Below are 26,555 nucleotides of genomic sequence, written 5' to 3'. Positions count from 1 at the left end.
CTGAAAACAGGGTTGGACCCAGACACTGTTTTACTTCAGGCAGGTTAATATATATTATCCCTTCAAACTGTCTCTTTAAAAATATTTATGCATGATTTAGAGAGAATTTTGGAAGTGAAATTGGACCACACTTTTGAAAAATCTCCATTTGGTTTGTCTCTTCCCTCCGGTCTCTCCTCAGCCCTGTAGGCCCTGTGACCCCCTCTTTCTTTCCCCTTCCAATTCTCCACCTCTTCCCCTCCTCAGCTGAGCAATTTGGGTCTTTCCAAGCTTCTCTGTCCAAAGTTCCATGCCCCCCACCCCATGCCTAACTGCTTAATATGGCTTCAGGTATGTCAAAAGCCATACTCTAATGCCATTAATGCGAAAAATGAATATTTCAGTGTGCTTAGCAAACAAAACATACCACAGTTACTAGGATTCACTCTGCTTAGAGGATAGTGTTGACAAAAAATGACTTTTTTTCTTATCATGTGTTTATATTCAAGATAAAGAGTTTACTATATGATTTAAAGAGAGCTTTTTCTTTTCTTTTTGGCCTGCCCATTTTGTAAGGAGTCACTGGTGAAAGCCAGCATCAGCTGGCACCAGATTTGCAGTTTAGCCCAAGAACACTGTAACATCCCTTGTAAACTGGTCCCTCAGCTGCTGCTCTGCTGGTGGGCCCCTCAGGATGGTCATCCCTGGGAGCCCACAGTCCTGCCAGAGCTGGCTGGCATGAGCAGGAAGCCAGGGAGGAAGATGAGCTGGTGATGGCCTCCATAGAAAGTGAAAGCTGACCAATAGGGGATCTGGAGTCCATTGCTCTCTGAAGGGTCAGGGAGGTGTCCCTGAATATTCCTTGTCACTCTCTGAGTCTGAGGGTGGACACTGGTGCTGAGGGAATAAGAATTTCCTAAATGGCTCTTCTTCCAAAAACTTGGCCTTGATCAGCCCCCAATACATACTTAGACATATTTCTCTGTCATTTCTAAAATTAAGTAGTAGTCTCTCCAAACCTTAGAAAAACATCCAGAGATTCCTATTTAGATTTTTATTGAATTTATTGGGGTGACATTGGTTAACACATTGTATGCGGGAAACGTATTTATACGTTTTACGTTGACTGGTGGTAGAGCGCGCGATAAAAACTACCCGCAAACAATGTGTTAATACATTGGCATAGCTTTCAGGTGTACAGTTCTATCCTACATCATCTGTATATTGTATTGTGTGTTCACCACCCAAAGTCAAGTCTCCTTCCATCACCATTTATACCCCCTTTACCTCTTCTATTTCCCCCACCCCCCTTTCCCTCTGTTAATCATCATACTGTTGTCTGTGTCTATGAGAGTTATTTTTTGCTTCCCTTCACCTTTTTCACCCAGCACCCCCAAAACCCCTCCCCTCTAACAGCTGTCAGTCTGTTTTCTGTATCTATCAGTCTGTTTCTATTTTGTTCATTAGATTCCACATATAAGTGAAATCTTATAGTATTTCTCTTTCTCAACTGGCTTATCTCACTTAACATAATACTCTTCAGGTCCATCCATGCCCATTTTTTAATTGGATTGTTTATTTTTTTGGTGTTGAGTTTTATAAGTTCTCTATAAATTTTGGATATTAACCCCTATTCAGATGTATCATTGGCGAATATGCCCTCCTATTCAGTGAGTTGTTTTTTCATTTTGTTAATGGTTTCATTTGCTGTGCAAAACCTTTTTAGTTTGATGTAGTCCCATTTGTTTATTTTTCTTTTGTTTCCATTGCCTAAGGAAACATATCAGAAAAAATATTGCTATAAAATTTTATTGCCTATGTTTTCTTCTAGGATTTTTTTGGTTTCAAGTCTTACATTTAAGTCTTTAACCCATTTTGAGTTTATTCTTGTGTATGGTGTAAGAAGGTGGTCTAATTCCATTTTTTTGCAATTACCTATCCAATTTTCCCAGCACCATTTATTGAAGAGACTGTCTTTACTTCATTGTATATATGTTTTTTTTAATATATGTTTTTATTGATTTTTAGAGAGAGAGGAAGGGAAAGGGAGAGAGAGATAGAAACATGGATGAGAGATCAGCTGCCTTCTTCACATCCCCTGCTGGGGGTCTAGCCCCCAACCTGAGCATGTGCCCTGACCAGGAATCAAACCAGTGACCTCCTGGTGCACAGGTCGATGCTCAACCACTTAGCCGCACCAGCTGGCCCCACTGTATGTTTTTGCCTTCTTAAAGAAGACCCTTTAACATTTCTCGTAATACTGGTTGTATGATAATGAATTCCTCTAGCTTTTTCTTGTCTGGGAAGCTCATTATTTCTGTTTAAATTTTAAATGATAGCCTTGCTAGTTAGAGTAGTCTTGGTTGTAGACCCTTTGTTTTCATCATGTTTAATATTTCATGCCAATCCCTTCTGGCCTGAAATGTTTCTGTTGAGAAATCAGCTGACAGTCTTTTGGAAGCTTTTGTTTAGCTGTCTTTCTCTTGCTGCTTTTAAGATTCTCTCTTTGTCCTTAATTTTTTGCATTTTAATTATGATGTGTCTTGGTGTGGGCCTCTTTGCGTTCATCCTGTTTGAGACTCTGTGCTTCCTGAACTTGTGTATCTTTTTCTTTCAACAGGTTAGGGAAGTTTTTGGTCATTATTTCTTTAAGTAGGTTCTCGATCCAGTGCTTTCTCTCTTCTCCTTTTGATACTAGTATGATATGGATATTGTTATGTTTCATGTTGTCCCAAGGGTCCCTTAAACTGTCCTCATTTTTTAAAATTATTTTTTCTTTTTGCTGCTCTAATTGGATGTTTTCTGCTACCTTGACTTCCAAATCTCTGATTCAGTCCTGCTTCAACCAACCTGCTTTTCATTCTTTCTAGTGTATTCTTCGTTTCAGATACTTTATTCTTCATTTCTGACTGGTTCTTGTTTATGATTTCTATGTTCTTTTTTATGCTTTATTATCTCTTTGTTGAAGTTATCACTAAGCTCCTTGAGCATCCTTATAACCATCTTTATGAATTCTATATCTGGTAAATTGCTTGCCTCCATATCATTTAGTTCTTTTTCTGGAGATTTAAGAGTAAAATTACTTGCATCAGGTGTAGGGGGAAGAGGAAGCATTGATAATGAACTTGGGGTGTGAAATATTAGGATTTTCTTTTTATCACTACTATCTGCAGATTTCATACCTTGTAAATATTCTCTGTGCAGGACAGAAGAGGACATTTTATCCTGTTTTTCAAAAAAGAAATAGTGAAATAGGGTTAAGTACCCATGTTATTTCACTCACTCTATATGAGGCAAAAGCTTCCTGGGGAAAAAATAAGTAGACAGGCAAAAATATTGGTGGTAGAGTAATGGCTGGTTTTGACTGCCATAGGGCTGGGTAGGACAACTGCTGTAAAATAGGCAGCAAACAATCTGCTCCATTGTCCTGTCCTTTCCTGTCAAGGGGAGGGAGGGGCAACTCTGGACACAGGATGTCAGAAAGGAAGAGGGGAAATGGAAAAGGGAGCAGAGAGATAAAGAGAGACTGTGTTCCCAGGGAATGTGCTGGCCCTCCCTCTTCTGTGACGGGCTGGGTACCGTGTATGTGTCCCTATGTATGCAGAAATGCCCCTGAGGCCCTGTCGCTGTCACACTGCTGCACAATCCTCAGACTCAGAGAAAAGCCTTGGAGGTTGTTAGCACATCTCCCTCTGGAAATAAAACTGGGCTCAGCAGCAACCAGACAGTTCCAGAGGGGATCTGTCTCCTCCCATGCTTGGGTAATGGTTGTTCCCTGATACCCAGGGAAGAATGAAGTTCAGTGGTGCCTCGCGCTGCATTGCACACTCAGTCCTGAACAGCTGGGCTGCTAAGATGATTTAAAGAAAAGAGAGAAGTGACTGTTCACCATGTATATATAATGTATTCATAGTAAATCTCCTGATGAGGAGGTATAAAGATTTACTGTTTCGGTACAGCCAAAGGAAGCAGAGCATTAGGCAAGTATCCAAAGAGTCTCATTAACAGAAGCAACCAATACGGAAAATCCAGGGAGACTTGCTCCACATTTCTAGGAGTAACAGCAATTTTTTTTTTTTTTTTTTACCTGAAATATGCTAGTAATTTTCTTGCTTGCAAAAATTGGCTTCCCCTAATGATTGGTAAATACATTTTTTTCTTAATAGTTACTGACTATTCTCCATGTTTCAGAGACTACATAAAAATAAAGCATGCTTGTCACCTTTTTTTTCTTTTTTCACTTTATTTCTGAGAAGATAAAATAGTAAAGCCACCCCAGAATGATTTATTTTCAAGAAAATGGAAATAATAAAGTATAAAACAGGAGAGTTTTGTGAAGTTCTATATTATATATGAAATGCATACTCTGAGATTTCATAAAAGAGATAACTGGTAACAATCAACTAGTATGAAGTAAGCATTTTAATTCTTATATGGGTGGTAGTGGTTAAGAACGAGGTTAGTGGAGTCAGAACAAGCGTGTTTTCCTCTTTGATTTTGCTTGCAAAGCACAGCCGCCTGTGTGGGGTCTCCAGTATCAGAGCCAGTCACAGAGCTACCAAATAATAATGGCTGACGCGAGATGGAAGCCAGTGACAAACTGAAAGGTCTTTGTTAAAGATAATTTCCACCTTAGAAATATTTTCTCACTATAGTTAAAAATGTGTCTATCATGTCACTTATACTTTATAACAATAAGATCATCGCAGGGTCTAGGAGGAAACCTACCCTCCTGTTCTTTAAGGCAGAGGAAGGGAACATACATTTGATCATGTAATAGCAGATTCGGCTCATTAAGAGATGAGTTGAAAAGAGGCCATATAATTAACCTGTGCCCAAGTTTTCAGAATGTTTGTCTGATTTGTCAAGAAATCATTCCTGTGGGCTTATTTTTTTATTTAATAAAGTTTTGTTTTTCAAAATGTATAGCTGGTGGGACCTGTTGTTCATGTGTCTTCACCAGCAGCTGGGGCATCCCCACCTTTGGTGTTTCCTGTGTAAATTACTTGAGCTCTGTGCTTGAAAAACTAGTTTAATAAGTCCTTTACTAAGGCACTCCGGAAGGACTTCCCTGGCCAAGGAACCACAAATCTTCAGCCTCTCAGTGAGCCTGTAGTTGGGAACTTCCTTATAGAGTTTGTCATGTTGCTTTATCAAGCAAGACTAGGTCATTGAGCTTGTTCCAAACTTTGCCTTTGGACCGCTTCTTTTTTTTGGCCTTGCCCCAGATTGTTCACTGAGTCTTTGCCTTCCTTGGCCTATTTTCCGGCATATTTCTTCTTCTTGTCATCCTTGGGCAGCATAGCGAAACTCAAAGAGCAGCTGCTACCACTGCTGCCTCGATAAGATGTCCCCTATAGACTCGTTTTTACAATAGTAAAATAGTATTTACAAAAGCATAAAAATAAGTTAGCATTGTTGTGTGTGTTTTTTTCATTTTCCCTTTCCATCGCTTCTCAATCTTTTGGCCAAGATCAAGTTAGTTTCTGTTCTTATCAGTTAGTTCTGCCTTTCCTGGAATTTAGATGCCTATCCCAGCATTACTGAGATGGACAGAATTTTCATACCCTCTGTTTCAATGACTTCATGAATAAAGTCAGTATGCCATCTTTAATTACTCTTCTGCGAGGGACACTCAAGCAACCTCCCATTTGTCTCTGTTATGATTAGTCTCCAGCAAACATTTGCTTTCTCAAAATAAGTTTAGTTCCTCAATAAGCTCTCCTGAAATGAAATTACTAGATCAAATAGTATGAATATTTTCAAGCTCCTCTTTCCAAACATATTTCTATATAGCTTTCCAAAAGGGTACTTATTAATTTACCTTACACTAGCAATATATGAGGATTATAGTTTTACCTCAGGCTTAAGCTGCTAAAAAGACGACATTACTTTTATTTGTGCTTATTTCATTACTAGCAAGCTTGAAAAATTTTGCAAATATTTTTTTACCATTTTTTGGTGTGTATTTGGCTCCTAATTTTTGTTTGTTTTCCTATCGACTGGCTTATTTTTGCCAGGTCCAGTTTCATCTGCTGTCCTCACCTTTGTTCCTTTTTATAGGCTCCCATGATTCATTCAGCTACTGGGTAGATGAGAAGTCCCCCGTGGGGCCTGACCAAACCCCCGCTATCAAGCGCCTCGCCAGGATCTCCTTGGTGAAGAAGCTAATGAAGAAATGGTCTGTGACTCAGAACCTGACCTTCCGAGAACAGCTCGAAGCTGGGATCCGCTACTTCGACCTGCGTGTGTCCTCCAAGCCAGGGGACGCTGACCAGGAGATCTACTTCATCCATGGGCTTTTTGGCATCAAGGTCTGGGATGGGCTAATGGAGATTGACTCGTTTCTTACACAGCACCCCCGAGAGACTGTCTTCCTGGATTTCAACCACTTCTATGCCATGGATGAGGCCCATCACAAACGTTTGGTTCACCAGATTCAAGAGGCCTTTGGAAACAAGCTGTGCTTGGCCTGCAATGTGGAGAGTCTGACGCTGCAGATCCTGTGGGAGAAGGAGCGCCAGGTAGGAGAACCGAGACGAGCTCCCAAGGGCAAGAGCCAAACTGTCTCTGCCTTTCCTGCATCACCAGCTGTAAGACGGCTCATTGCAGGGCTCTTAGGCTAGAAAGGCACAGATTGTATAGAATATTAGACACTCATACAAGTTCCTGGGCTCTAGGATAGCTTCAAGGGTTTCCCTGGATGGCCTTGAACTGGGATGAACACCTGACAAGTATTTAAAACTTTCTTGGCAACCTGCTTGGAATCTAAACTGACTTTGAATGACCTGTCCAGAGCCTGCCCAAGGCAAAGCTGTAATGGACCAGTTGGTCATGCCATTTTACTGTCTCCCATTAAAGTCTACTTTTAACCCTCCTGCTTCCCCTCAGGGACAGTTCTTTCCATTCTGCCTTCAACTCAATGTCAGACAATCCCTGCCAAAGTACTGACTAATAAGAAAAAGCATCAGCTGACAAAGGCATGTGAAGTGATCATTTCGAGTGTGTTAATATTTTAAAAGGCTGTCTTCACAAAATTTGGATCATAGTGGGAGAGAGTTAAGGAAGGAAGAGCCCATAGGAGGGATCTGGACTGGGAGACTAATCCCCAGGTTGCTTATGCCAAGAAGAGCCCCCAAACCTAGACCCAGGAGGCACATACTCAAGCAAAGGAATGTGCACCTCAGATATATTGTACTCTGATCCCCCAGAATGGTAGATAGTGGGAAGGGAGAGCTCTAGAAAAGGTCAGCCTTTAATTTAGACTCTCTTTAAAAGAAATTTTTTAAAGTACCATTCAATCATAGTTACTCACTTGCTCATAGATACATTAACCAAAGCATCTTAAAGAAGTAGTTATTTTTGAACTTAGGGAAGGGCTTTTATTTAAAAATAAATAAAGATTTTTTCATTTGCAAAATCTTTTTGAACACCAAGTATGTACTAAGTAAGCATCATTCTAAGCACTTGGGATGAGTTAGTAAATGAAACAAAGATCCTTGCCTTAAAGGAACTTTCATTCAGGTGGAGGTTAGACAGTTCATAGATAATGAACATAATAAATACACTGTATATAATGCCAGAGAGTGGTAAGAAGAAGAAGACAGTCGAATGTGGTGAGGAGGAGCCAGGGTTCTGTGGGGTGGAGAGTTGGTCACAATGTTAAATAGGGTGATCAGGTCAGCCATCATTGAAGATGACATCTAAGGGAGTTAATCACATGGACACTGGGGGAAGAGCTTTCCAGCAGAGGAACAGCCAGTGCAGAACCTTCAGCAGGAGTGTGCCTGACATCTTTGAGGAAAAGCAGGGGCCTGGGGCCCTGGGCTGGAGGGCAGAGCAGTGGGGGAGGCCAGAGAGAGAATGGCTGATTATGGGGCCTTGAGGCACTGTGAGGACTCAGCTTTTACTCTGAGTGAGGAGGACTCTGAGCGCAGGGTGCTGGGACCTGGCTTAGGTTGTAATGGTCTCCCTCTGGTACCAGGAAGAGACCTGGCATAAGGGGAATGGGAGTAGAGAAACCAAGAAGGAGACTGTTTGTGGTAAGTGGTCAGATTTTGAATCTATCAGAAGGGAGATCCCACAGTGTTGCCTAATGGTTGGGATTCAGGGTGGGAAAGGAAGTGAGATTCAAAGATAACTCCCAGGTTGACCTGAGTAATTGGAAGCACCAGGTTGTTTTGCCCACTCATAAAAGCACTTAAAGCCTTAGACTCCACAGAGGCTAATGAGCTAAGTCTTAGTATCTCTTAAAATTGATCTAAGCTATTTTTCTCACAAAAACATTTGTAAGTGATGGTTTGCCAAATACTTATCACACCTCTTCCTTCAAACCTGAGTTTATATCCGTTTATACTCACAGGTCTCATTTGGAGAGATTTTTTCCTCCAGCGGAGTCTCTCTTACAATATTAAATAATAGTAATACAACAACAGTAACAGCTAACACTTAGCGAGCCTTTACGATGTGCGAAGTGCATGGATTAACTCATTTATCCTTTCCACTACACCATGAGGTAGTTGTTCTATTGTTAGTCTCTATTTACAGATGAGGAAACTGAGGCATAGAGAAATTAAGCAAGTTGCCAGGAGTGACGGGCCAGGATTCCACCACAGGCTGGTGGGCTCCCCAGAGTTACCATGACTTCTCATGCTCCAAGGGCTGTTCTGCATCTTGGTGATTTTCACTAGTGTCATGGATTATGCTAATGAAAACACTGTTTTTATTCGTGAGCCCCTAGCAGGGGGCCTAGAGGGTTAGCAGAATGGGAGAAAGGAAGGAGGTTAGTAAGAAGTCTTTTGTGTCCTGAGATTCAGGTAAGGTTAAGTTTGAGTACAGCTAAGTTTATAAACAGACATCTGTTATAGATATAGTTTTATAATTTCAAACACAGACAGTATTCTGGACAGGTTGCCATACTGTGTACTAAAGTGTTTAGAAATCGGTAAGAGTAACAGGTGTCTCTGGGAATAATGAATGGTGTGTACAGTGACTGTCTAGCAGCACATGATCTCTGATTTCTTAAGTATGAGCTAATCCAACCACAAATATGCCTGAAATTATAAAGAAAGACCCTGAGATGACATGTCAGAAAAAGGGAGAATGTCATCAATTTGAATTCCAGGTTCTCAGTGCCCCCCTTCCTTTCCCAAATGTTTCCCTGACAGATCTCTTCTTAAAAGCAAAATAAAGAGAGAGCAGTAATCAGTCATCTCCCCCTGCTGGGCAGTACCCTACTGGTGGTTAAACTTTAAATATTCATTATGTAATGAGCTGCCTTCAATGTAAGCCCCTGTGTATTTTATTACAATTCAATAGCAAGAAGTGTATCAACATTCAATCCTGTTTCACTTACTCAATTTCCAATTACATCATGCTCACAAATATATATGTGTACATTAGTGGCTATGGGTGTTCAGGGTACAGTGAATTAGAAAATTTAATCTACAGATTGGCAGTATTTAGAATCTTACTGAGAAGGTAAGAATACATAACACTAGCAAAATACAAAACAACTGATACACAATTACAAGATAAAGCTGCCTCAAATGTACTATACCAAGAAAGTGGTTTTTTAAATCAATCAATTGAAAAATAATACATAGTATAAATTTGCATCCCAGGGGCCTCAAAAAAGACTGATCAGAATAAGAGGAGGTCACTGAAGCAATAATTCTTACAGGAAATGAGATTTTAAATCTGAGTCTCAAGAGAAAAACAACATAATTGCTGGGCTGGAGGGGAAACTACCTCAGAGAAAAATATAGCAGAGTAGTGAGGTGGGGAGGCAGATGCAGAACACAGGCCCTGGGCAAGAGTTACTGCCCCTGGAACGTGGTAGAACAGGAGTTGGTTTGCTAGGCCAACCTCCTACTTTAAATAGACATTCTCCCTGGAACTTTTAGGATCAGATTGCTCAAGAAGGCCCTTGAGGAAAGGCATAAAATCGCTTTCATATAATTTGTACTTTTTGCATCTTTCCGGGGCTGAGGAAAGGGCAGCATTGTCCTCTCATCCCCTGACACTCTGCCCAGGGGCAGGCAGCATGGGCAGTGGTCAGAAGGGCACCGTCCAAGGCTCACACCGCCTCCTGCCTCCCACAGTCCATTCCACAGACCAGCTTTCCTCACTCACGGACGCTGGGGACCCCAGCCTTCCAAACTAGCCAATCACATCGCCAGCAGGACGGCCTCCCCAATCCCCCAGACAATCTGCTTACAGTGAGCCTGTGATTAACCTCATTAGCACACGTGTTTACCACAGACAGCATTAGCAGTCAGTCAGACATTACTTAAAACCATTAAAAACAAGAACTATTAGCCCATTCAGTGCTTCAAGCCTGGCACTCCCTACTCTAGGACTCCAGGAACAGTTAGGCACCCTAGTTAAGAGCTCAAGGTGCACTGGAAACAAGACACACATTCAGAGTCCTTCGTGGGTGCCTAGAGGATTATGCTCTCCGGTCAGCTATTCGCTGCCCGAGGACTGCAGTCCAGGGAGGGTAAACAGCACACTGACATTCCTCCAGGTAAAGATCACTAGTGCCCCGAGGGGGTGGAAATATTACTTCTAGAAACCTAAGCAGCAGAACTCTGAATTGGGACAACCAAAATAGCAATTCCCTGTCCCTCAGCCACCTCTCAGAAACTAATTAATGCTATGGATGTGTCTTGCTAATTATTTTCAAAATCACCAGCATCCTGAGAGGTGCCACTGGAGACCCATCACCTCCTGGAAGTCTTTCCTGCCTTGAGTATGCTCCTGCTCCCTCCTGGGAAGGGTTATTTCATTCAGAGTCTGCAGACACAGTTGAAAATCTGTGTACTCCCAAATTAGTCCAATGTGTTCAGTGTCAATTTTGTGAGCGTCTGAGTCATAACTTGTAGCCTCAGGGGTTCTCCACCTGGAGTCTGAAGAATATAAGAAGTCTGTGAATTTGGATGGAAAAAACTACATATTTATTTTCACTTGCCTTTAACCCAAAGTTATATACCCCCTAGATTATGAGTGCAGTCACCCTCAGAAGTTATTGCCCCCTACCTGTGACTTTGTCCTTATAGAAATCACATATATTTCCATATCACATATCAGTTACTGCAGATATCTTGAAATATCATTTATAGTCATCATTAATTCAAAATTATGGACCTTGTGCTTACCATAAAATATTTTTATTTAATGTCTTTATATGAAACACATGCATCAATTTATTACAAATTCAATTAATACATTCATAGCTCTATTTCCATCTCATTGATTCCCTTTGTAATCCTGTCTACTTTATTTTATACATTCATTTAAATCATAGTCTGAGAAGGGGTTCCGGATTCTACCATACTTTCACAATGCTGACAAAAATAAAGTTAAGAATTATCAAGTCATGCCCAACCATCATGTCTCAACAGTTGAGCATTGACCTAGGATCCAGGAGATTGCAGTTCGTTTCCCGGTCAGGGCACATGCCCTGGTTGCAGAGCTTGATCCCCAGTCCGGGGCATGTAGGAGGCAGCCGATCGATGACTCTCTCGTCATTGATGTTTCTCTCTCTCTCCCTACCTTTCCCTTCCTCTCGCTGAAATCAATAAAGATATTTTTTTTTTTTAAATCTCAAGTCAGATATACATAAACGCTTAAATCCTTGCTTATTGAATTTTCTAAAAACATATATAGCAGTTCTTGAATTTCCGTGTGTTTATATTTGTTTACCTTTCCTCCTAGCAATCAGCATAAAGCCAAGGAGTTGATATTCAATTTTTTCATGAATTGCTCTCCTTTTTCTGTTTTGAACATTTCAGGTTCTTATTTTCTATCACTGCCCCTTCTACAAGCAATACCCTTTCCTGTGGCCTGGAAAGAAGATCCCAGCACCCTGGGCAAATACCACCAGTGTGCGCAAACTAATCCTCTTCTTGGAGACCACTCTGAGTGAGCGGACCCCACATGGAGCCTTCCATGTCTCCCAAGCAATTCTCACCCCCCAAGCAAAGACCATCGCCCGAGGCCTGGTTGGTGGCCTCAAGAACACTCTGGTTCACAGGTAAGAATTTGCTTCCATCCCCAAAGTAAAGTTGTTTTAAAAAATTTATCTTGATTCTCTTCTGAATAAATAGCAGTGAAACCATATAGTTTGAAGATTTCAAATACAGCAACACAAAATATATTTTTTGAAAAAGCTGTTCATTTGAGGTGGCTTCCATTAACTGTGGCCAAAGGATCTCTAAATACTTTATTAAAATGTACATATTATACCATAAATATGTTCTAAATTTTTATACTGAAGCACAGCACTTTGAGCCAACACCAGCCTGTTCACTTCTGGCAATGTGTGCCATCCTGTTCTTACCCCTGCCCTCGTAGCTGTGCCAAAAACTCACTTACAAAGCATTAATTGGGACTGCTGTCTAGGTGCTAGGGATTCAGAGATAACCCTTCAACGATTTGAGATATCTTTCTCCCATCCAAAGTGACAATGAGTCCTAAGAAGTGGCTTAGGCCTGGTCAGCATGGCTCAGTGGTTGATCGTTGACCCATGAACCAGGAGGTCACAGTTTGATTCCCAGTCAGGGCACATGCCCGGTTTGTAGGCTTGATCCCCAGAGGGGGGACGTGCAGGAGGCAGCAAATCAATGACTCATCATTGATATTTCTATCTCGCCCCCCACTGGGGATCAAGCCCACAATCTGGGCCTGTGCCCCCACCAGGAATCAAACTGTGACCTCCTAGATCATAGGTCGATGCTTCGCCGCTGAGCCACACTGGCCAGACCAGGCCATAGCTTTAAATACTTCCACAGAGTAGACTTGATCCTGACTGTAAAATTAGGCAAGGGAAGCTCGAAAAACTTTGCATTAGATTATGTTCTTTATGTTGGACACCAGTAGATGATAAGTCTTGTCAAGAAAAATGATGCCTTGTATATATGGACATGTCTGTGTGTATATCAGGGTCTATGTCCAAAAGCATGTCCTTGTCTGTCTGTTTGACTCTGAGTTTGGATAACATGACTTCAGATCTCAGGAGCTCACCTGGCAGGAGTGTGGATAGCAAGGAACACCTGCACTTCTCTTTCCCGGTGACATGGCCATGAACAAAACCAGAAACCCCGTTTTGTGTGGTTCTACTGAGTCTTGACTGAATTACTTGTGCTGAGCTTGGAAAAGAGTATTTTATAAGCCAGCGATATGCCTCTGAAAGATCCTGAATTACAAACTTTCTTTCTTTATAATATATGTTCAAGTATTCATACCGTTTCTCTCACACCTTTGGTAAATTTGCAGATTAACATTACTTATTTATTTCTTCATTCAACCAAGACTGAGTACTTAGGAGCAGCTAGGTCCATAGATACCAAATGAATAGCATAGTCTCTGCCCTCATGGAACTTACATTCTCTCAGGAAAAATAAATATGTACATTTCTATAAGACAATGCAAAAATCACTATGATAAAAGTCTGTGCGGAGAGCTGTACTAATACAGCAGAGGGCATATTTAAAAATAAGGATAGCCAGGCCAGGTGTGGCTCAGCAATTGAGCATTGACCTATGATCTAGGAGATCTTGGTTTGATTCCCAGTCAGGGCACCTGCCGGGGTTACAGGCTCCATCCCCAGCAAGGGGCATGCAGGAGGCAGCCAATCAATGACTCTCTCATCATTGATGTTTCTATCTTTCTCCCCCTCTCCCTTACTCTCTCTGGATTCAATAAAGACATTTAAAAATAAATAAGTAAAAATAAGGATAAGTTAAATTTATATACTGTATTCCAAATATACAGTGCCCTCTTATAGATGGTTTCATTTCGTTTTTAAATTAAGTCAACCTCCAGGAAGGCACATCACCATCCCCACTTCAGACGGGGCTCAGTAAGGTTCAGTGGCCCAGGCCCACACAGCTGGTAAGAATCAATAATATGTCTCAACTCGGAACTTCAGATTGTTGGACTGTTGCCCTTTCCGTGTTCAGCATTGACTTGATGTAAATGTTTAAGAGTCCTGTTCCTTTCTTCTCCACTAGCCTGAAAATGTCTCACTAGTACCTAAATCTGGTCAGATCTTACTGGTTGCAACTGCAAACCCACAAAGTCACAATGCTTTCCATAGTCATAAATTCCTAGAACTTGAATATGGCTGCAAATGAAGCACGAGGCCCTTTGACTTGGTGCTAACAATGGCAGCCTGCGCCCAAAGCCAAGGCAGCCTAGCACACTGGAGCCCTCGCCTACCAGGAACAAGCAGATGTCTCTGAGATGGAAAGAAACTTGGGCATCCCAACTCCATCTGGTCACAAGAATATTGCAGGGACACATCCTGCATTCCTAGGCCCCCGAATCACCTGCAGGAAGAAATTCAGCTGTGGTCAAGTGTTTGCTCCCTAAACCAACACGGCCTGTCGCTGTCATTTCCTCTGGGGTGTTGAACAAGCATAGGAAAGAAGCAGTTGTCCCAGGGCTTCTCCTGAGTGCCAACACTGGAAGGTCTGTTCAAACTAAGGCACTCAGGGGTGCTGTCAAACTGGTCCTGGCCACTGGTTATCAGCTTAGCCAAGAGAAAAAAGACAAGGTATATTGTCTACAAACATAGTGGTGGTTTTGTCAGCAGAGCGTTAACCACTCCTCCCCACCCTCCCACCCCCTGCCAACTCTTAAGTGAATTCCATACCTGAGGCCTTGTTCTCCTTGACTCATCATTCTAAAAGGAAGCTATGAATAAAACCCTGACTGAATTTGTATGATAGCTTTCCCTAGATTATTAGAAACCTTGCATTCCCACCAAAATCAAATGAAAGGAAGTCTTACCTAAGCCTGAGGACAAAGCATCCTTGGGACTGGAAGGGGACACGGACTGAAATCAGAGGCTTGAGATTCAAGCCTGACTTGGTCCCTGTATGGACTGAATTGTGTTCCATGAAAATTCATATATTGAAGCCCTAACTCATAGTAGCTAGCTACAATGTGACTATATTTGGAGATAGGCCTTTAAAGAGGTGATTAAGTTAAAATGAGGCCACTTAGGATGGCACCTAATGCAATCTGACTGGTGTTCTTATAAGAAGAGGAAATTCATTCAGACATGAGAGACATCAGGGATATATGTGCACAGACGAAAGGCATGTGAGGATGCAGCAAGAAGGTATCCATATACATGGCAAGGAGAGAGGCCTCAGAAGAGCCCCAACCTGCCGAGACCTTGATCTTCGACTTCCAGCCTCCAGACCGCGAGAAAACAAATTCAGTTGTTAAAGCCACCTAGTCTGTGGCATTTCTTATGGCAGCCCTAGCAAACTAATGCAGGCCCTTAACAACAGAGTGGCCTTGACAAGTTTGCTGGGGTTTTCACACCGGTTAAGTTGGGTTAATAATACCAAATAATACTGTAGAGTCTTAACATGAAAATGCCTACTACAGTAACTGGCACAAAATAGGAATGTCATCCCTGCCTAAGGAAACCCAGAAACACTGGGGAGCGGGCCTCAAAGTCAGGGAGGCTCCCAACCTACTGCCCTGCGGCCTGTGTGACTGGGTGCCCCTCAGTCTGTCGGCAGTGCCTGGCGCAGCCTCCTCTGCTGATCTCATCTCGGTAAATGTCAGGAGTTAAGAAAATAAAGTGGGTTCTACATTTCCTTTTCTTTGTACATAATTCTGGTCATTTGATCCTTGCCTTGGTTGACACATGCAACCTGAAGCTGACACAGAGCTCTTTGTCACCTGAGACTGCAGATACATGCCTCTCCCACATTTCTCTGCCCAGGCTTCAGGGATCCCCAGAGGTTTGGCTCTGGCTGGAGTCCACTGGAGTTGCCGCGGAGCCTTTAATTCTTATTTCCCCACGATGACCAGGAGATGGCGCCTGCATTTCATACTTAAACACCGACTAGCAATCTTAAGTCTTGAATGAGTCAGAACCACTGTGGCCTCCCGGTGAACCACGGTGTATTCCAGGTCTCTGACTCCAAGAGCAGACTGTATTTGGGGCCCTTTGTTCTCAGGCAACAACATTTTGCCACCTAGGCGGCAGGATGTGACGACCGCTTTAGGAAAGTTTCTTACCTGCAACCCCCAAATGCTTCTACCTCACACTGCACCGTTTATGATTCCTTCTCTTGCACCACTTATATAGGGCTTACTATGTCCCCAGCACAGTTCTAAGCACTTTACATGTGTTTATTTAATTCCCAAAGCTATATGAAGTGGGTATTACTATTATTCCCATTTTACAGAGGTAGAAATGGAGGCACAGAGGAATGGAAGAAGTTAAGGTCAAATTGAGGTTATTATGTTGTCAGGAGTCCCAGTTAAAAAATGGGACTCATGATAGTGGTCTATTGAGTTGTAACCAGGGAGGAATATAAAAATGTAACTCAATTTATGAGTTGCATTTTAGCTCATGGGCGATTTGTAGAGTCCCCTGAATGAGGGAAGAGACCCGGACTGTTTGTAGCTGTCACGACAAGAGGAAAGTAAAGAGGAGAGGGACACATGCTACCACGGCCTTGGTAGGATATCCTAGGAGAAGAAGTCAGGATGTGTGCTCAAAGAAGGGAGGGCAGCTTGGAAGGAGCAAAGGACAGGAGGCAACAACCCAGGAGTGTCCCCATGGAAGAGAAAGGGGCCCATTAAGATAATAAACTTCACTTATTCTCCATTTTAGCCTAGAGCAAATCCTTCCTAAAAAAAAAAATCTCCAGTCCCTTAAATAAAATATAAGCCCTAGTTTGTGTCTTCCTTGAAGCATTCTCAACTTACTGAATATTTAGGGAGCTGTTTTTACCATGATGCAAAACTGTGAGGATACTTCATAGCTCCCTCCTCTGTCCCCCAGGGTATTTTACATTTACTACTAATATAGAAAGTACCACATTAAATCATCATCATTGTTTATGTCACTAAATTATGAGCTTCTTTGGCAATACCTTCTTACTATTGCATAGAATGACCTCAAAGTATAAAATGAGACTGACAGACTGTGTTTGTGGGACAGCTGAGCAAGCATTTGTCTGGTAAGATGCCACATGTACTGCATATGCACATGGACAAGGCAGACCCTGACCCCTACTCACACCATGTATGAAAATCTGAGGTGGATCTTAGATCTAAACATAAAAGCTAGAACTGTAACATTTTTAGAAGAAAACAAGAACATACCTTTGTGACTTGGGAATAGGCAAACATTTCCTAGGTCTGTCACAGAAGCCATTAAAAAAAATTGATGTTAACTTCATCAGCATTAAGGAATTCAGCTCACTGAAATATTCCAGTGAAAAAATTAACAGTCCAGCTCAGGCAAGGATAGAATATCAAAAAGTACATATGACAAAAGACTAGTATTCAGAATATATAAATAACTTTACAACAATAACTAAAAGAAAAAGAAAAACAGTAAAAAAAAAAAAAAATGGACAGAAGATACACAAATGGCCAACAAGTACATGATAAGCATCTCAACATCAGTAGGGATCAGAAAACTGCAAATTAAAACATTGTGAGATATCTTCACACGCCCACTGAGATGGGAAAAACTTAAAAGACTGGTAATACCAAATTTTGGAGAAGATGTAAAACAGCCAGACCCTCATACTTGGTTGATGAAGATGTACAGTGGAACAGCCTCTTTGGGAAAAGATAAAGAATTTTCTTATAAACCTAAATATAAACCTACGTATGGTAGAGCGGTTTCACTCCTTGTTATTTACCCAAGAGAAGTGAAAATAAATGTCCACTAAAAAACCTGTATAAGAACACCCATAACAGTTCTATTCATAATATCCCCAAACTGGAAATGACCTGTTTACCCACCTATAGGAAAATGGATAAACAAACTACCGTATAGTCACACAATGGGATACTGTGCAGTTATTTTAATTTTTTAAAATATATTTTTATTGGTTTTTAGAGAGAGGGGAAGAGGGAGAGAGGAGAGAGAGAGAGAGAGAGAGATCAGTCAATGGCCTCCTGCATGCACCCCAACCAGGGATCAAACCTGCAATCTGGGAATAGAGCTGGTGACCTTTCAGTGCACAGGCCGATGCTCAGCTAGCTGAGCCACACCGGCCAGGGCTGCAGTTACTTTTAAAAAGAACAAAATACTAATGCATGCAGCGACATGGGTGAATTTCAAAACCATATGCTGAATGAAAGAGCCTCACACACAAGAATACATATTGCATGGCTTATGTGAAGTTCTAGAACAGGCAAATTTGATCTGCGGTAGAAAAAACAAAATCAGTGTCATTATTGTCTCTGGGAGGATGGGGGCAGAGATTGAAGGGGAAGGTGCATGCAGGAACTTTCTGGAGTGCTGACAAGGTTCTATACCTTGATGTGGGTATGAGTTATGTGTATACATTTGTCAAAACACAACTAGTATACACTTAAGACTAGTGCACTTTACTGGATATAAACTTTATGTCAAAAGAAAACTTAAAAACCAATATGGGACCCTAGTTAGTGATATGTATACTGAGGTGTTCAGGGGATGTGCATAGATGCTTGCAGTTGGAATTTGTCAAAAATATAAGATAGAGATTGATGAAAGGATAAACCTACCATGTGATGAGCAAGTACAGTAAAATGTTACTAGTAAAATCTAGATGGTGGATATACTTACTCTAAATTTCTTTCAATGTTGCAGTATGTTTGAAAACTTTTATGATAAAAAGTTGAAGAACCTATTAATAATTAGGCTTTTGATACTAGTTTTTAAGGTCCTGTTCACATGGATCTCTTTGGGGCTAATAATCTCCTCTTCCAGCACATAAACCCTGAAAGCACAAGTCTCTCGTAGAATAAGCATCACTTTGTCCCTGAAGTTTAAATGGACAAACTTCTGGGTGCTCAAGCTTTTATTGGCATATTCTTGTCATATTTGGGAAATGTTTTGTTTCCATTTCTGGAGGAATCCTTCTAAACTCTACTCTCTCTCCTCTCTTCCCCCAACACTCTGCTCCATGTAGGAATCTTCCTGCCATCCTGGACTGGGTGAAAACTCAGAAGCCTGGAGCCATGGGCGTCAACATCATCACATCTGACTTCGTGGACCTGGTGGACTTTGCCACGACTGTCATTGAATTGAATGATCTCCTGCAGGAGGATAGAGCTTTGGCTAAATGCTGATTTAAGTTTTCATTTATCTTAATGTTGAATTTGTTGATCCAGGCTAGAGTTCTGAAGGGTTTTCTGTTGGGATGGCCCCTGGGCAGTGATGGTGAAGTGAATAGAAGGAGGAGGGTGTTTTTTCTTTTACCTCTCCTCACAGAGCCATTTGGATAAAATTACAGACCTTTTAATTGCATTTTTCCCAATGAGACTTTTGAAAACCTTAAGTCCAAGGGAAGAAAGCATATTTCATGAGATCAAGGCCAGTATCTCCTCAATGGCTTATGATGTTGAATATAATGTGGAAATGGAGTCTCCAAGATCCACTGGGGTACTGAGTGTCCCCCTACTAGGCCTAGTTCCCTAGTGTCTTCCAGGATGTTGAGTTTTGGTGAGAAAACTGAACCAGAAAAGCATTCCCAGTCAAAAGAGTGGCTCATTGCACATGTAGACTGCCCTGTGCTGTGGTTCTAATATCAAGCTTGGGCTTTGAGGGAGAAAGAGCCAAGCACCAGTTCCCTCTAGACATGTTGAATGTCATCACTTCTTCCCTGAGAGAGTGAGACATTTATCACCAAGGTAGTTCAGCCACAAGCTGTTCTTGCATAGCTAGTGTGTGGTAAGTGGTCAACTTCATCCTTAGATAAATAGTGCATACTGACCCTGGTGTCAGAAATGTGTTTCCCAGTTTCAAAGCATTGATTCCTTTCTCTCTCTTTTGGCCCCTTAAAAGTGAAAGGAACAAGGATAGGAGATCTTTTCATTGTGGGGCCCAACAACAGATAGACATGCATGTTTGTTGCACGCCAATTTTTTTTTTTTTTTTAATTTAAATCTGTAGCTTTTCCCAAAATGGCTGCCAGGTAAGCACCTGCATCATTTTGGCAAAGTCCTCTTTGGAGTGGGATCTTCAAGCCAGAGCTTGGAATTGCATTTCTTTGTTGTCTGCCTTGGACTCGGGTCTATGCCATGGGACACAACACTAACGGAATGTAGTTTGTCTGTGACACCGTGGAGGCCGACACAAGATGCGTGGGAAAGTGCAATGGATTTAAGGAGGACATGCCAAGTGGGTTTGGAGCCATTCTGTAACTCCTTGAAAACAAGACTACCTCGGGGACATTTAGGATGACTTCGGTGTCATCAAGTGAGAAGTACCCAGTGTTGGAACATTTCCAGCTCATGTCTTCCTTGTTCTAAGCCTTGTAATCTCCACTGCATGGGGGCTTTGAAACTCACGAGGGTTTTGGTTTTTTTTATTGATAAGAGGTGCTTATCCATAAAGAGCCCTCTTGTGTTTTATTTATTTATTTATTCATTTATTTATTTATAGATTAAGTATCTTCAGTGCTTCTTACCTCAAGAGCACTCACAAAGGAGCTTCCTGAACTTTTTCTCCAGGCCCGATGCTGCCATGGTCTTCCTCCTTAGCGGGACCACGCATCTCAGGACTGTGAGTGACCTGTGGCTCTGCTGTAGATGTCCTGGCTCCTCCATCCTAAGGGCAGGCAGGGTGCACGTGTGGGTATGGTCCAGATCTGAGGAGCCACTCAGGAGCCACGCACTGGGGCAGAAGATGAATTGGGTCGTGAAGAACTCTCAGTTCTTGAGGAATACCCTCCAGGAGAGGGTTGAAAAGGAAGCAGCTAGAAAGAAAACTGGGCTTGGGGATGTGTGAACTTCAGTGCTCCTAAGAACTGCCCAAGAATCCCCAAGGAAGTGTTAGCTTCTGGATTCTTAAGGAGGAGAGATAAACATGCAATCCTGGGTGGATGTGTGCATGTATACCAATCTCTGGACCACCTCCCAGCAGTTTCCCATTTCTACTTCTCAATTTTCATTGCTGGATTTGCATGCTGCCTGTAGTAGGGGGTATTCTAGAGTTGCTACTGACAGCACATGCACACCCTCAACTCTTGGTCTTCCAACCTTTACTCTCTGTAAAGGAATTTCAGCCCTGACCTTTAGCTTCCACAGCTTGAGGAGGTCTAACACAAATGCCTCTGGGCATTAACATTTCCTTTTCTTGCATTTGAGCTCCTCTCCAAAGAGGTTTCTGGGATTTTATTGTCAAATTCTTTAGGGCCTTCTATGGAAAGGAGTAAGGAAGTGGGTGCCCCCACTTTTTCAATTTCCCTTCAATTCTGATATTAAACTCCAGCCACAAGCTCTGAAATCCCTGGCGTACCCTCAGGGTTTTGTTGTTATTGTTTCATTTTGGTCTTGTTTTTAATTTATGGTCAATTGCTAGGGACTAGATCAGTTCCTTTCTTGAACCCTCTGTTACTTGGCAAAGAGATTAGGAGGCAAGAGGAGAATTATTATCCTCTGTTTTATTTGAGCCTCAGCTTTGTCCAGGTGCTTGGTGCTATGAGGCCAGGTGTGTGACAGGTGTCTACACAGGATACCAGTGACACCAAGGGCTGCTGACTGTTCAGTGAAATGTTTACTTGATTTTTTCCTTTAGTTTAAAATATATAGTTGCACTTGGGTTGTACCATTTAAGTGCACCTCAGTGCTTGCATGACAAGAGAAAAGTCATCGAGCATGACAGGAAGTTCAGACAGGGTACCAAGTGGCATGCGTGGAGTCCTGCCTGCGTGGCGAGCGCAGGCGCTCGCTCCTTCATGCTGCTTGAGATGGCCAGCCTGACTTGCATTTTGAAATTCTGCACAGGAGGTCTAGGAGATAGGAGGGGGGTTATTTACAGTTCACCCTTGATAAACACCCTTGAATTAGCAAAATGCCTGCCCCAGGAAAGAATTGCTCGACATGTTGTAAGGGATGCATGCATTCTGTTCCTTGACCAAAGGCTAAGCAGGAGACTCAGCGATGGGACAGATGGAAAATAGACTTTAGTTCTGTGATTCATTCTGCAACTGCCACCAATAAAAACAGTGACCCAACCAAATCACTTATTCTCACAAGTTCTGGGGACCTTTCAGATCAAACAAGGTTATCATACTTGCTCAGAAGTAACTTACTATCAGCTAAAAGGATACTTGATTGATCTAAAAGAGGACTTTAGGATTCGGGGCCATGGTTTTCTGAAAAGTAGACTGAATTTTTTATGCGCTCCCTAGATCATTTGTCACATGGCCACATTTCCATGACATCGTGGCAAAGGGGACCATTACAGGTTCCAGTTAGATTAGAGCAGTGTCAAAAGGCTTGAACTTGGAATCTATTAGAGGTACTTCTGTGGTCTCATACATACAGAAGACATTCTGAGGTTTGGAGAGAGAAGTCAAGATAGATGGGTAAAACGATAAATGATTGAGGATTGAAATTTTAAATTGATGGCAGATCTAAAAGGGTCATGCCGAAAAATATTATCTACCTGTGGTATCAGACTCTCTAGTAATTAAATTTACTTTCCTTAGTGCTGAGTCCACACCCCTGTATTCTTGAGAATCATTAAGTCACAGTTGAAAAGCAGGATTTTATATGAACTCAAAGAAAAGCACAAGATCTGGACCCAGGTAATAATTGATCTTCAGAATCCTAGTTTTCCTTTCATCTCCTCATCTTCATGTCACAAAGTTTTCATTCCTGTTCAAGAAGACAGTGTAGTGGGACATGCTGGAGTTAAATGCAGTTTTCTGGTGAGAAAGGGTTTTCTATTTCTGTTTTTCTGAAGCTTACCATAAGAAAGTGCTCCGCGCTGAGACATTACTCCATCCCGGCTAGCAGGCCTAGCGCACAGCTAAAGGGGGAGACACAGAAGGGATGAAGACTGAAATGAAGCCACTTGTTTTCCCGGGAAGGAAAGGGACACCCAAATCCAGACCGCCCCACAGACTCGGGTCCCGCCACAGCTGCAGTACTGTTCTTTGTTGGCTGGCTGCAGATGTTCGCTGTGGAGGGACGCGGCTTAGGTTCCTTTCTCGAAGGCGCCGCTGTCAGGTAGAAGCCGTCTGACAACGGCGCCCTCAGCCATGTGAACAGCGATGAGCTGGGCTGAAGGAAATCTACTGATGAGCGGGCGCTCCTGAGAGGCGGCCTGGCCCAGGTACGCGCCCAGTAGTCCTGGTATGAGAAGAGGGGATGAATAAATTGGTGACATTGAACTCCAGGCTGACAGGAAGTTCGGTTGTATGGCATAGGACATGGCTGTCCCTCCAGGTGCCGCTAACTGTCCAGTAGGTCCCGGCCCTCTGCCTCAGGCTGCTTCCTGCTGTTTGCGCCATGGCTTTGTCACTCACACGTATTGTCTTGGGACACACAGGAGTGAACTGGTTGTGAAATGAGTGATTTAGCTGGAAACTTTTCCCTCAATTCCAAATGCTGCTGAACAGCTCTTTACTGCCCCGAAGTCCCCCAGCTTCTTTCTAGGAATAGAGATGCTAAGGTCACTGTGTTGCCGACTTAGCCCTAAGCCAGACGACAGTACACAGTGCAGTGGGTGATGACACAGCACATTCTTAGACATGGAAAACTCTACGATAACTCCTCCTGGCCTGCAGTGGATACAGTGTTCTAGTCTTTTTTCCAACAAAACTTATCCTGAGGTCTTTTCAAATTCATTTCTAAGCCACAAAGGTTGGATGAGATGTTTTTCTTCTTGTCACTGGGAACTCAATCCCCTAGTGGAGAGGCATTTTCCATCTCATTCCTGCTCACCTCCTTCACAAAATACTTCTCTCGTCTCCTGGCCATCCCCTGTCACCTACTGATTCCCGTGAAGCACAGGGTGCCGGCATAACTTACAGTGAAAGGCATGTGCATTCAGTGGTGTCCAAACAAACCGTTATCACAGTGGATTTTGCTCCTTACTCTTCTCAAATGCGTTATCTGGCGCCCCTCCTCCTCACAGCCAGTCTCTAGAACCGTCCCTGATTGGAGCCCAGAACTTGGGGCCAGTACTTCATTCAGCTGTCGGGGGCTTGCTCTCAAGCTTTGAGCCCAGCGAGAAGCACAGCACTTTGAAAAGTCAAATAGACCTTTGGTAGCTTTGTACATTTGCTGTTTTACATTTGTTATTAGTTCATAGCACTAATAACACCTTAGTCATGAATCTGTAATATCAATATGCTAAATCTTAGTACATAGTCTAGAGACAGTGGTACCTTGCTGCTATTATACTTACTAATTTATACCCCAGTTAATAAATATTACATACAGGTTGTGTATGCATTATTGTATTGTGTATGCATATATATAGTATATATGCCAGCTGTAATACTTAACCTCACTGATCAGCATTTTAAAAATACAGTAGTCCCCCCTTATCCACAGAGGATATGTTCTAAGATCCCCAGTGGATGCCTGAAACCATGGATAGTAATGAGCTCTATATATGCTGTGTTTTTCCTACACATACATACATTTCCATGTAAAGGATGCACTTTATGGCTTCTCTTTGGCATATCTGAATTGCCAGCATGGCTACTCTTGCACTTTGGGGCCATTATTAAGAAGAATAAGAGTTACTTGAACACAAGCACTGCAATACTGCGACAGTCAATCTGATGACCTATGCTACCACGTGACCAACGGGCAGGCAGCGAGGACAGTGTGGAGACACGGACAGAGGGATGGATCATATCCTGCGCGGGACGGAGCAGACACTTGAGATTTCATCACACTACTCGGAACTGTGCAATTTAAAACTTATGAATTGTTTATTTCTGGGATTTTACATTTAATTTTTTTGGACTGCTGCTGGCCACGGGTAACTGAAACCATGGGAAGCAAAACCTCGGATACGGCTGGACTACTGTACAGAGATTGTCATGGTGAAAACAAGTCTCGGTCAATTCAGATGATACGTGACTCTGAAGATGCCCTGTTGGATACTATATTTTGTCCTCTGTGCTTGTTTTATATTAAGGTGCATGCTGTTTGCTAAATTAAGCAAGATAATAATAATAGGAAATTATACCAATTTAAAGGTTAGAATTAAAGTTTTACATATATGCTGCTTGATACTCCGGAATGTATTTTGTGGCATAATTATCTTATTCATACACATTTCATGTGTGTTTTTTCCCCCCTAGGAAATAATTGTTCAAATATCTCCCTCTCCTTCTTTCTTGTGACCTGGATTATACTGCTGAATTCAAACTAACACATTGTAAAGCCAGATTACCTCATTTTAACTGAAAAATTTCAATCGATATGCTGATATGATGTCTCTTCTTGTATTTGACTTGAACTACCTAAGTAAGCGTAAACCCAATAATAAATACAAAACTTGACAGGCCCTTCTCCTTTGTATGCACATTGTATTGTTGGCCGTATACATACTCAAGAGTAACTATTAGTCTTAGTAGTGGGGTTGGGGACTTTGCAGCCAACCCCTCCAAAAAGCACCCAGCACAAGCTCTTCGACATGGTTGATTGTGTTTCATTGGTGAATGATTTAGCAAAAATTAGTTACAGCAATGTGAGATAAAGCAGATAAATTCAGATGGTGAAAGAGAAAATTGCGTAATCACTGGACCAAACATGCATTGCTCAGGGAGTGGGATTCATGCCACTGGTGGTCCACACAATGTCGTGGGGTAAAAGACGGACACATCCTTGTGTAGCATTAATAGCATTAGTCACCCATTCTGATTATCTGAAAGGCATGTCCTAGCTTAGTGATGAAACCTCTCTAGCCCTTGTTTATATGGCAAATACAAAAAAGACAATAGTATCCAGCTAACATTTATTATCATTTTGTTTGTATTGTGTTTATTTTGTGGTTACGTTCCCTTTGTAGAAGGGATCCTGGGTTTGTCAATGGTGATATAAAATTGCCTTTCAAAGTAAACTTAAGTTTTTTAAAGAGTCTACTCTGCAGAGGCAATGGAAGTGGCCTACGTGTATGATCCTTTCCAGACTGAAAAAAAAAATGGAGTTGATTCTACTGCACACTTTTGCCAAGAATTGGTTTTGGCTGTGCTCTTTTGGATATCCTTAACTAAATAAATGAACTGCTATTCAAGATAGAAAATCACCCACTTTTTCATAAGGGAACTTTCTTCATGTTTTCTGTAGAGGTCCACGCTCAGATCATCCTCTCTCCATGGTGTCCTGTGCTGAAGTAAAACAGGGGAGTGGGGAAAAAGTTGTGGAGTTGCTCAGTCTCACAGAATGTTTTCGGGATTCCTGTGGAATGCAGAAAGCAAACCCTATTTCTTCAACTTGGAAAGTGATTCCTTTTCTGTGAATCCCTGAGGTGAAGATGCCTGAATATCCTGGATTTTTGTTTTTGTTTTTACCAAAGGAATTCTTCTTGCTCAGCAGTATGTCTCTTTGTTTACACCTCTGCAAATCTACTCACTATGACCAGAGGAGTATTATTATTTTAAGACTTGAAACCTTCCCTTCTCAGAGAGGATGGGAGGTTGCAAGGGAGGGACAGTGGCCAAAGCCCATGTGCCTTAGCCTCACCCAGGATGGCCTGGACAGGCGCCAGTAAAACAATCGTGCTGGTCAGACCAGGGTGTTTGCACAGCTGGGCAGTGTTTTGGGAGAGCATGAGTGGGGAGGGA

The 26,555-nt window shown here is 42.1% G+C and overlaps 1 protein-coding gene across 1 annotated transcript in view; it reads left to right on the top strand.

Annotated features, from left to right (window-relative positions):
- PLCXD2 (phosphatidylinositol specific phospholipase C X domain containing 2) overlaps nt 1-25,276 on the top strand; it is a 44,635-nt gene extending 19,359 nt beyond the window's left edge. Inside the window, exons 2-4 of the mRNA XM_081137940.1 lie at nt 6,043-6,503; nt 11,775-12,016; nt 18,930-25,276. Coding sequence (XP_080994066.1) covers nt 6,043-6,503; nt 11,775-12,016; nt 18,930-19,089 — 863 coding nt within the window. The 3' untranslated portion in view covers nt 19,090-25,276. The remainder of the gene's footprint in view (nt 1-6,042; nt 6,504-11,774; nt 12,017-18,929) is intronic.
- Nucleotides 25,277-26,555: the final 1,279 nt, after the last annotated feature.

This window comes from Miniopterus schreibersii (genome assembly GCF_964146895.1).
Source record: "Miniopterus schreibersii genome assembly, chromosome: 5".
Lineage (NCBI taxonomy): Eukaryota > Metazoa > Chordata > Mammalia > Chiroptera > Miniopteridae > Miniopterus > Miniopterus schreibersii.
The sequence above is the reverse complement of the archived record's forward strand: the minus strand, read 5'-3'. Positions and strand labels throughout refer to the sequence as shown.